This window comes from Elephantulus edwardii, unplaced genomic scaffold, assembly GCF_000299155.1.
Source record: "Elephantulus edwardii isolate Elephantulus edwardi_28Jun2011 unplaced genomic scaffold, EleEdw1.0 scaffold00141, whole genome shotgun sequence".
NCBI classification, from domain to species: Eukaryota; Metazoa; Chordata; class Mammalia; order Macroscelidea; family Macroscelididae; genus Elephantulus; species Elephantulus edwardii.
In genome coordinates this window covers 4,901,948-4,913,250 of record NW_006399891.1, presented here as the reverse complement: position 1 = coordinate 4,913,250, position 11,303 = coordinate 4,901,948, and the positions used below count along the sequence as shown (strand labels likewise).

At 45.3% G+C, this 11,303-nt stretch overlaps 1 protein-coding gene across 1 annotated transcript in view; it reads right to left on the bottom strand.

The window, feature by feature from the left end:
- Positions 1–1,613: 1,613 nt before the first annotated feature.
- KLF9 (Kruppel-like factor 9) overlaps positions 1,614–11,303 on the bottom strand; it is a 33,055-nt gene continuing 23,365 nt past the window's right edge. Inside the window, exon 2 of the mRNA XM_006894403.1 lies at positions 1,614–1,909. Within this exon, the coding sequence (XP_006894465.1) occupies positions 1,680–1,909 (230 nt within the window). The 3' untranslated portion in view covers positions 1,614–1,679. The remainder of the gene's footprint in view (positions 1,910–11,303) is intronic.

Here is an 11,303-nt window from a genome sequence, read left to right as displayed (position 1 = left end):
ACACGGTTCATAGCACATGTATAAACTAGAGTGTACCGCAGCTCCCTGTTTTAAGTATTGGAGAAAATTGCCAGAAAGCATTATTTCTGAAGAAAAAAAAATGTAAACATTTCCCCCACGGTCACTGCTGACTCCCCTCATTTGAGGTTGCTTCTTCACTATGAAAACTCAGTTCATTTTTCTGGCCACATAAAAGGCCAAAAAAATTTAAGTTTTCAAGTAAATGGCATATTATGGATGTAGTGGTTTAGGCCATTGTAGACACCTAGATACAAGATAGAGTGGTGAGGCTTCTGCTGTAAAAGGTACGGTGATGTCTTTTCCTTTGAACATACTCCATTTGCCTATGGTTTCCAAAAGGGACTATTATGCAGAGTCTCCTCTGAATTGGCTGTGGTGATCTCCACTGGCATTCACTACTGTTTTTCTTCATATTTCAGCTCCCTTTTGCATATCTCTTGCACCTGTTAGTGGGAGTGTTGTAGGAACATGGGAAAGAGACTAGCAACCCTTTCTGCCCCGTCCCCCCAAAAAATAGTTGGCTCCAGAGCTAGTTCCTATTATGCACCCATTCAAATAAAATCCAGCAGCGTAAAAGCCCTGTCCCTCAGTGGCATGATGGCATGGTAAGACGACGTTAACTGAAAGGTTTGGAAAATTTGGAAAAGTTAATAGAGTTAAAATTCTGTTTGTCTGTTGTTGTTGTTGTTTTATCAATACTACCCTCCTTCTCCTTCAGCATCTACTATGTAGTAATATTTTGCCCTCACATCTCTGCCATGATTTCTCAGGGAAACCTGAATATTGTAAAAAGAAGCAGATTATAACATGGTGCCAAACAGAATGGCTGCTTTTCTCCTTAAAGCAAATATTTAACTTATTCATCCTCTGCATGTAGAAACAAAAGTGCAGCTTATGTTCAAAAAAGTACAATTCATACAAAGCAAGGTTTAAAAAGTCCTGTACTTAGGGTAACCTGTCACAGGCTTGTCTAGATTAGTATAAATTCAGACTCTGCATACCCATTGACTATAAGTAACGTGGTTTTTTTTTGTTTTTGTTTTTCAAGTCTTTAGATGACAGATCATGCTGGAGTAGATGTGCTCTTGCATAAAGACAGCTGTGCTATGGCGTTTTCAATCTCAAAAGTTAATGTGATTTAAGAGAGTGGTTTTGCTAATGAAACTGAAGCACACTCGTCATTACATCAAAAGGTTAAGGAAAAAAAATAAAATTTAGAGAGACAGCAAGCATAAAGGGCCCAGGATCACTGTGTAGTAAGCACAGGTCAACTTATCTAGTCAGTCGTATGTACACCAGTGTTGAATCTTGAAAATCCTACCCCAGTCTTGGCTGTGTTCCCTCCCCCCACCCCCCCACCCTCCTCAAGAAAATAAAGAAAAAAAAGAGAAAAGGGGGAAAAAAATAGCATTTGCTTTCCTTCCAACAGTCAGAGACGGGTTCGGAGAGTTGCCTCCGCAAGGGGACCAAGTGTTGACTTTGATCTTAGGCTACAATGTGCTTTTAAAAACATCGCAGGGAGAGGACAATCAGGCCCAAACAGCAGTGACTTCCTAGGCGTCAGTGCGCCCGGGTCTGGTCTCCACGTGTCCTCGGTTTCCTGGGAAGAGTGTTGTCCTTGCGGGGTCCATCCCTCCCTGGTCTCCGTGGGCAGCACCTCACAAGGGGTTGGCCAGCGCCTTTTTCGACCGCTTGATCATACTGGGGTGGAACTCGGTGTGGCGCCGCGCGTGCTTCGTGAGGTGGTCGCTCCGCATGAAGCGCTTCTCGCAGAGCGGGCAGCGGAACTGCTTCTCCCCCGTGTGGGTCCGGTAGTGGCGGGTCAGCTCGTCCGAGCGCGAGAACTTTTTAAGGCAGTCTGGCCAGGTGCAGGGAAAGGGCCGCTCACCTAGGAGAAGGGAACCAAGACAGGACAGGTTGAAGGAAGGAATTGCTCTCCAAAGCAGCCCGCAGCCCCCTGCCAGTCACAGAGCAGACCCTGCCAGTCACAGAGCAGACCCCTCGACCAGAGGGGATGAGGCGCACGCAGCCTTGCCAGTCAGAGTAGATCCCTCGACCAGAAGGGAGTGGGTACACGCAGCCCCTGCCAGCCACACAGCAGATCCCTCGACCATAGAGGAGGGGGTGCACGCTGCCCCTGCAAGTCATAGGGCAGAACCCCCGACCAGAGGGGAGGGGGTACATACAGCCCTTTCCACCTACAGGGCAGACCCCTTGACTAGAGGGGTGGGGGTACATGCAGCCCCTGCCAGTCACAGGGTAGATCCCCTAACCAGAGGGGAGAGGGTGCACACAGCCTCTGCTAGTCACAGGGCAGCCCCACAGATCAGAGGGAGAGGAGGTGCATGCAGCCCCTGCCAGTCACAGGGCAGCCCCACTGATCAGAAAGGGAGTGAGTATGCACCGCCTTGCGGGTGATTCCCTACAGTCTCATATTTTCTTTCTGGTTTTGCTCATTAATGTAGTTGGTTTCATGAGTTCTCCCAGGTGCTCAATGAACTGAATTGAGCATTTGCTAAAGGTGGTGACATCTTAGAGATGGAGGAACCCTGAGGCCCCAGTCCAGCCAACATCCTCTCCCTGCCCCCCAACTGACATTTCCTGGGAGGCCCTGCATGTTCTGCCACCCAGCTTTAGTCTGAACCAAGTTAGAGACCGAAGAAATCTGCTTTCCCGTGAAGTCCGTATTTTAAGTCCTACTGTCTTGATGCTAAAAATAAGTGTGTCCCTTCTGTCACATGATAGTCCTTTAACTATCTGAAGACAGCTATCATGTCTTTCCTTAATCTTCCCTTCTCCAGACTAAACAATCCCAAAACACACTGCCTGCAACTAAGTAGGCTCTACCCCCTGCCAACCCTCCTGCAGGTCTCCACAGCTGGAAATCTTAATGGACTGGACAGCCTCATCTTTCTCCCTCCAGGGGAGCAAGTGGGAGACTCAAACTGTTGACCTTCTTATTAGCCACCCAGCACATCAACTCACCATTCCACCAGGGCTCCTACTACCAATCCCAGTCTCATCCACTTTTTTTTTCCATAAAAGAAAAACTAATATTATTATAAAATAATAAAACATAAGGAAAGACACAGCACTAAGACCTCTCTACTTTGTCCCATTGCGTTTTCACAGGACATCCCACAGGTGGGCCCACTTTACAGATAACAGAGGCAAAGAAGGTTACTCAAGGTCAAACATCCAGAAAAGACCTACCATCTACCTACTCCAGAGCCCAGGGTCTGCACAGGCTAGGCCGCTGGGCTGTCCTATCTTTGGTGACACTGTTTTCCAACCCCTTCCCGTTTGGCTCATTCTTCCTGGATTCTCTCTCGTCTCTGATGCGTACCACCATGATCAGTTCAGGACTGACACCAGGAGTCCCTGGACGGCAGGGATGGCGGTGAAGGCACAGGTCCAGGTCTGGGGAGGACACACACGAGCACAAAGCCTGGAGAAGCTTCTCAGTGTGAGCACGGTCTCCATTCTCCTCGCATGAGTGCGTGTCACCCCCCAGTGCCAAGAGCTGCCTGCCTACTCCTCACACCTTGCCCAGCACAGCCAAGAGCAGCTGCTTAAGAGACACAGGCCATGCAGACTCATTGCTACCCAACTCTCCAGACGCTCCTCCACCAGTAGGTGTGAGAACTGAATATATTCTCACCCATCTCCACCTGCCTGGGACCCAGAGCCTCACAGAGGCTGGGAGCTGCCTGGCTTGGCACATCTGAGTCATCCAAGAATTATTCATTTCTATTTTCCTCAGGTTCTCCTACCCTGTACCAGGGAAATGTAGGGCACACGAATGCAATACAACAGCTTAGATCCCCCCAGTGACAATATATATGTGACTAAGGCTTCCTGTGTTAGCTTCTAAAGCAGAACAGTGGCCTTCGCATCTGGTACAACACATTTATTCTGTGGGAAACCGTGGTGGGCAAAATGGCTCTTTGGCAGCAGATTTGATAGATGCAAATCTGGTTAAAAATCATCCCTGAGCTCAGCCCTGAGAAGCAGCTACAGCAAAAGAGAGCACAAGTCAATGAATGTTGAGCCCTGTCCTTGGGGAAGGGTGACGGTCAGGGGTGCAGGAAGATACCCAAAGCCTATGGTGGGGAAACCAAAAAGGGAAAGGGGAGAAGCTTAAACACTTCCCCTGATTCCATCAAAGAGCCCCCAAAACCAACCAGAACTCAACAATGGCACAGAGTTGACTACATATTTCTATAGGAAGCTCTGGCGGTGTAGTGCTAAGAAGTCGTGCTGTCAACGCTAAGGCACATGGGAAAAAGACAGGAAATCTCTTGTGTGATGTACTGCCTCTCAAAACCCACTGGAGGGAGGGTCAGCCATGGGTCAGTTCTGACTCAGTGGTACACAACAGCATTGGCTTAGATAGAAATTTCACCCATTTCAGCTGATCTCTGAGCAAAAGATGAAATGCATTCAACAAGATTAAGCTTCTGTCCTTGTCACAGAGCAATGTCATACAGGATTTCTCTACCCATCATGCTGCCAACCATTTACATTTAGTATATGCCCCAACTGTAACAATGTAGACTGAGGCTGGTACCTCCAGGTCACTTCTATAGACCAAAGTCTGTTTAGAAATGACAGGGTTATGGGGAAGACTTCTTGTCTATTCCAGAAATCTTCTCGAACTCCAGTGAAGTGTCCACAGAAAAAAAGCTCTTCTAAACAACATGTTCAGGTAAAATTTAAAAAAAAATTGTATGCAATCCACAACCTATTTGTGAGCATGTACTGTGGTTGTGATGAAGTTAAAAGCCTTGCCAATAGTCATTCAAATACTGGGTCGTCCATCCATGATGGGTAGATTTCAGGGGAGTTTTAGACTAAAAGTAGGAAGAAAGGCCTGGTGATCTACTTCTGAAAATGAGCCAATGAAAATTTTACAGATCATAAAAGAACACAAAAGAACACCGTCTGACACAGTTCTGTGAGATGAACCCCCTCAGCTGAGCAAGCACTTAAAAGAGAGTGGAGCACTTAAAAGACATGGAGTGATGACGATGATGCCGTGTCAGGCACCGATTTGTTCTGCCAGACAGGGAGACAGGAGGCTGTCATGCGAGTCAGCGCAGACGTGATGGTGACCAACAATAAAAATACAATAAGCCTCTCTTGTCTTCTCCTTTCGGGAGTTTGCTCTCCAGTGGTTTGGTGATGTGCATGTGAGGAAAAAGATGCAAACCAGAAAGCTCACTGTTTTCTCAGTGCCTGTTAAGACAAAGACACATCAGAGGTGGTTTGCAGGGGGAGCCAGGAGCCAGAATGCGGTTGTGCTTACTCATGGGCACATGCACTTGTTTCTTTCAAGTGAGTCATGAGAAGTTCAATTTACTTGAGTGTATCTCTGTCCAGTGTGGGGGGAAATGGGCCAGAAGACCATTCTGCTGTGTCCTAAGAGTGGAAAAGAAATAAGGCAGTTCCTCCATTTAAGGCACTGGCTGTGTCACAGTGATGCTGTCATGGAGCCTGAGTCAGCTGTATGCACAGAATTACTGAACCTGGATGCTTGCTGTCTGTACAGACTTAAAGTGGAACCAGGGTCCATTCCCACTGAATTGCTTTCAATCTTGTTTGTGGCTGCACGCTCCTGATCACCTTCCACAGCTGTCACTTGTGACTGTTCTTGTTGCTTGTAAGCTGGTGCTGTCACCGACCTGGCATCCTTATCCCTCAAGTGTTTCACTGACAGAAGGGTGATACCACAGAGTCAAGAGCAAAACAGGGCCGTGGTAGCGCCTGGCCTGCACACTTAAATGTACAGATTTCTGAGCACTTAGAAAAGATCTACTTGGAAGTAAGCAGCTCGCATGTAAGCCCCAGGATCATTTGGATTCTTCTGGGATCATTTAGAGAAACATTATAAGCTTCTAGTCAGTGATCTAAATCAGAGATGAGCAAACCCAGAGGCCAAATTGAGCCTGCTGCTTGTTTTGTAACATCCACTCACACTGGCTTACACCCCTCTTTATTTCTATCAAATTGCTGGGAGGGGGAATCAAAGGAACATAGTATCTCACGAGAAAATCATATGAAAGTCAAATTTCCATGTCTATAAATAAAGTTTTATTGGAACACAGCCAGTCTTCTCCTTTTGTGTATGGTCTATGGCCACTTCCCCCTATAACAGTAGAGCTGGGTAGTTGAAATAGGGACTGTATGACTCACAAAACCTAAAATATTTACTGTCTGCTTCTGCTCCTTTACAGAAAAAAGCTGGCTGAGCCCTGATTTAAGCCAAAAGATGTGCACTTCTAACTGGCGTCCATCACAGTTGAGAAAATAACATTCAGGAAGCCAGGCTGGTAAGAAATATGGTGCACTGGCCAGGTAGGTTTGATCAAAGGTAGAGATGGGATCCTTAGCCACTGAGGAGAATTTTCATTTTCATCACATAAGGCATCAAATCAATAATGCTTCATATAACACTAGGCTGGCCAAGCACACATATCTTCAGGCTGGGTCCTACTGTGGGACATACAATTTGCCATTCTTTAAAACCATCCACTTCTGCATGTACTCTATTATGAGATACATTTCAGGGTGTTAATTATAGAGGGAGTTCTGGTGGCCTAGTGGTAAGAAACTGTGCTGCAATCACAAAGGCACACAGTTCGAATCCACCAGCTGCTCCAAGGGAGAAGGATGAGTGATCTCCTATGTGATTTACCGCCTCTGAAAAACCCACTGGAGGGTCAGCTATGAGTCGGTTCTGACTAAATGGCACACACCACCACCAACAGTTAATGCTGGTGTAGTCTTTCGAGAAGTGCCCTGCTAACAACCCAAAGGCAGTCTGAATTCACCAGTGGCTCTAGAGAGCAATGGCAACATCATCCCGTGCAATTCACAGCCTCAAAACCTTCTGGAGGGGCAGTTCTGAGTCAGTTCTAACCTGGCAACAAGACTGAGAGAGTTACTGGTGCCATTACTGCTGTTCTTAGCTGCCGTAGACCCAGCAGCTCTGTGCTCAACCAACCACTGCCTGGTCCCCTGCCATGCTCAAGACTGGCTGCACTGTGAGACCCCTGTGATCCACAGAGGTGGCTCTGGCTGATTTTTGGAAGTCGACTGCCAGCCATTTCTTCCTAGTCTGTCTAAGTCTGGAAATGTCACATGTTCAGTGTCCTAACATGCACACCTCCAACAGATGGTGGCTGCACAGGAGAGTACCAACTGGGAACTGATCCCAAGTCTCCTGCATGGAAGGTGAGAATTCTGTTCTTGAACCAATTACGGTATCATCTAGCCATGGATACTTGTTTTGCACCTAACAAACTATGGACAGAATGCCCCATTACATGTGGACAGGAACAGACTGTAAATACTGCATGAGAGGACAGGGATGGTATGCAGAGGAGGGGAAAGGGGCCTAACTAGAGGAGCCGTGGCCCGCCCATCTTTGTACAGCCAGGAGGGAACCAGGCCAGGCCTCTCTTTATAGCTTAGTGCTGAGCTCCAGAGGAGAATGGTCGACATTCTTCTACCAAACACATTGTATGGCAAAGCAACTATCAATTCAAGAATCCTTAAATCTGTCTATAGGTCTGTAGTATTACTGAAAGAGTTACCATCCTCCTGGGGGGGAAGGGGTGAAAGGAGACATATTCCAAAGCTTTATTTCTGGTCTTCACAGGAAAACACACCCAGAGGCAGTGACGCAGTAAACTCTGCTTTATTGGAGCAGAGCTGTTAACAGCACAAGTTTCCCTGAGTTCTCATTATTTATACACCACTCCCCTCCCCTTTTCAGTAGCAAACTAAGCACCTCTGGCTGACAGACTCGGCTCTGAGTACAAAATAGACTTGATCAAAAAGGCTACTCAACCCTGTGCCAAACCTGTAAAAGATGTGCTTTACAGAGGTTGCACTGGCCTCCAAAAGCCTCCTGGGCCTGCAGTGGAGTGATGCTTGCTTGCCACATCCCTGCTAACCCAGCATAAAGGACAGCTCATGGCCTTTAAAAGGAGTTTGCAATAACACAGTCTGCAAATGTTCTACATCTTACTCAGGTGAAGGGGCCATCTAAGGTGCAACTACTGGTCTCTTCCTATCTGGACCAAAGGAGTGCACAAAAGCAGATGGATAGTTTGATGGACCACACAGACCTCAACCTCATGACTCAAAGACCAGAGGAACCTAGGTGGTGCTTGGCTACCACTGCCGATCACTGTAAAAGAGGTAACTGTAGAAAGTCCTTGGTGGAGTGGATGAAGATTGTGGAATTAAATGAAAAATTATAATGCAACCTAACCCAGATATTAGCATAACCCACTAGACTATACAGTCCTCAGTTACTCTTTGAACCTGGAACGAAACTAACCCCAGAGGCTCAATGTGCCTCCAGACAACAGACACACCTATACAGTGAATGAAATATTAGGGAGGCTTTCACTCCTTAAAATAAGCAACCACCTAAGGGCAAAAGGGCAGGGATAAAGCTCAGGAGGCAGGAAGGTGTAGGATAGGAGGATTAACGCAAATGAGAATCATAGGGAAGGATGGGAAGAGTATGGACATTATAATCAGTGCTGCAAAACAAAATATGGATGAAGGGTTGTAAGGAAAACAATTTGCTTTGTAAACTTTCACTCAAATCATAATAAAAGGAAGAGAAATAAAGGAAGCAAGCCTACAATCTTCCTGGAGTCCCTGGCTGGTACCAATAATTAAGCACTCAGCCACTGGACAAAAAAAAAAAAAAAGGTGGGCATTTCAGATTCACTGAGATGTGCCTCAGAAGACAGACCTGGAAATCTACTCCTGAAAAATCAGCAACTGAACACTCTATGGAACAGGAGGATGATGAGGATGTGGCTAAGAGTCCTCACAGGTAACTGCCCAGAACTCGAGAGTGCCTGACTATGATTACTGAACATTTTGACCAAAGATTCCACAGAAGAAACCTGATCAAAAGAAGGGAAATGTAAAAAACAAATTTTCAAGTTTATTGGACTATAGATTTCCTTGAGACACAGAGGGCAGATGAGGTACAGGAGCTATTGCTTCAGATATTCATCAATCTTTAGACTCACAAAAAAAAAATCCACTGAAGTAACTATGACAGGTTTGGAAGCAGGAGTGGCATCCGCTTCCTAAACAATGTGCCTCCAGAAACTCTATGAACTTTGATAAATGTCGACAGTTGTAGAGGGGCTTCAGGTCTTTTGTTCATAGGGTCGATATGAGTCATGCTCGACTCGAAGGCAATAAATGACAACAATAGTGTAACTAGTAAAATATATCTGCCCTTAGCATTATTCTACAAACGATCTGTATGGGATTAAACTGATAATAGCAACTCTAAAAATTAGACAGGATCCTTAGAGGGGAAGTGTGTGTCAATGAGAAGGAACAACCAAGAAAACAAAGGGGTGACTAGTTAGACACTTGGAGAATGTAATCAAGGACACCAAAGGACACAGATGCAATTGGTGTATGTTTTGTGCTGTATTTATGCTCAACAATTGCAACCTAGTAAGTAAGACTGTATAACTTTAAAATCAGGAAAGTGGATCGGGTATATATGAACTTATATATGAACTTTGTGATTTTTCTGTAGCTCCAAAATGGAACCATTCTAGAATAAAATTTTATTTAAAAAATAAAATAAGGGTGGGGGGAGGGAGCTCCGCTGGCCTAGGGGCAAGAAGCTGTGCAGCAATCCTGAAAAATGTGGTTCAAATCCACCAGGTGCTCCACAGAAGGGCAATCTCCTCTCGTGAGATTAACTGACTCTGAAAACCTGTCAGAAGGTCAGCTGTGAGTTGGTTTTGACTTGAAAATACATGACTACAACAAAAAAGAAGAAAAAAGAAAAGCCCATGACGTACACTTCTTTTCTGATACACGTGGGTCTCCAGGAACTGGAACTGGCTCTAAGTCAACTGATATGGGGTTTGCATGCTCCCTGGTAACCATTCTTCACAGTATTGCTCTAAGACAAGTGTTTCTCCACACAAATTGAGAGAGAGGACAAGGCACTTGGTGAGTGTAGGGTGGACTCACTGAAGACACCCAGCCCGGGCCCCTCTGAGTTCAGACAGTCCTGGGTCAGAAAGGTCTATGCTCAGATGCTGCCTCCTTTCAATCTATTCGTCTGCTCCCACTTCTTGGCTCCAGGGAAGATCCTGAATGAGTCCATCCTTAGCCAGAGCAGGCGGGTTGAAAGAATGAGCTCGAAAGCCTCCACTGCTTCTAACAAACGGAAACCATTCTGGTAAAAACAAATCGAAGGAAACGAGAAATCCTTTTCAGAACAGAACACCAAAAGTGCTAATTAAGAATCATCTCTGTCTCACAGATGGATAAAATCAAAGCTGCTGTTTGAGAAAAATACAGTGTTTTTTGATTGCAAAAAGCAACAAGGATTCCACAGATAAAAGGATAATTTGATACAAAAAATCCTATTATTGTTATTCCCTATATTAACACACATGGCCCCTTTTCCCTTGTTAGGTACAAAATTACACTTGGCAAGATTCAACTTTCATCCCTAAATTTTTTTTTAAAAGTCTTTTAGGAAAATAGAAGAAGAATTCCTTAACAGGATAAAAAACATAGCTCTGAAATCGTACACCAGTTAAGTTTAAAAGTAAAATAAAGATCACATTCCTGCTAAAGTTAAGCTCAAGTCACAACATGGACAATGTGCCCATCATTCTTCCTATTTTATATTGTGCAGACAATACTACCAAGTGCAATTAGACACCAAAATAAGAGGTAAATGACAGGAGGGACTTGAAGCTCCCTCCCTCAGTGAACACACACACACACACACACACACACACACACACACACACACACTCTCACTCACTCGCTCTCTCCCCTCACTTATTAACAAGGTTAATGCAAAAATCAAATCTGTGCTATGCAAAAATGGAGGACAGCCACATCAGATTACAAAATAGAGAGCAGCATCATTACATAATTGCACAATGACATCATCACATAACTGCCAAATTACTTCATCCCTAACTTCAGATAACAGCCAAACCACAACTGCACTGAACCATAACAGCCTGCAATATTGTTGTTTTGTACCTGAGTTCCTTACTCCCAGGCTTGTATGGAAAACACGAGGATTGTAGGTCTCTCATTATTTGAGAGAGAGAGAGAGTGAGTGTGTGAGTGAGAGTGTGTGTGTGTGTGTGAATGGTTTCTTGGTGGTACAGTGCATTACATGTTAGGCTGCTAATCAGAATCCACCACTTCACCAAGGGAAAAAGATCCAAGGCTGCTTGCTCCTGTTAACA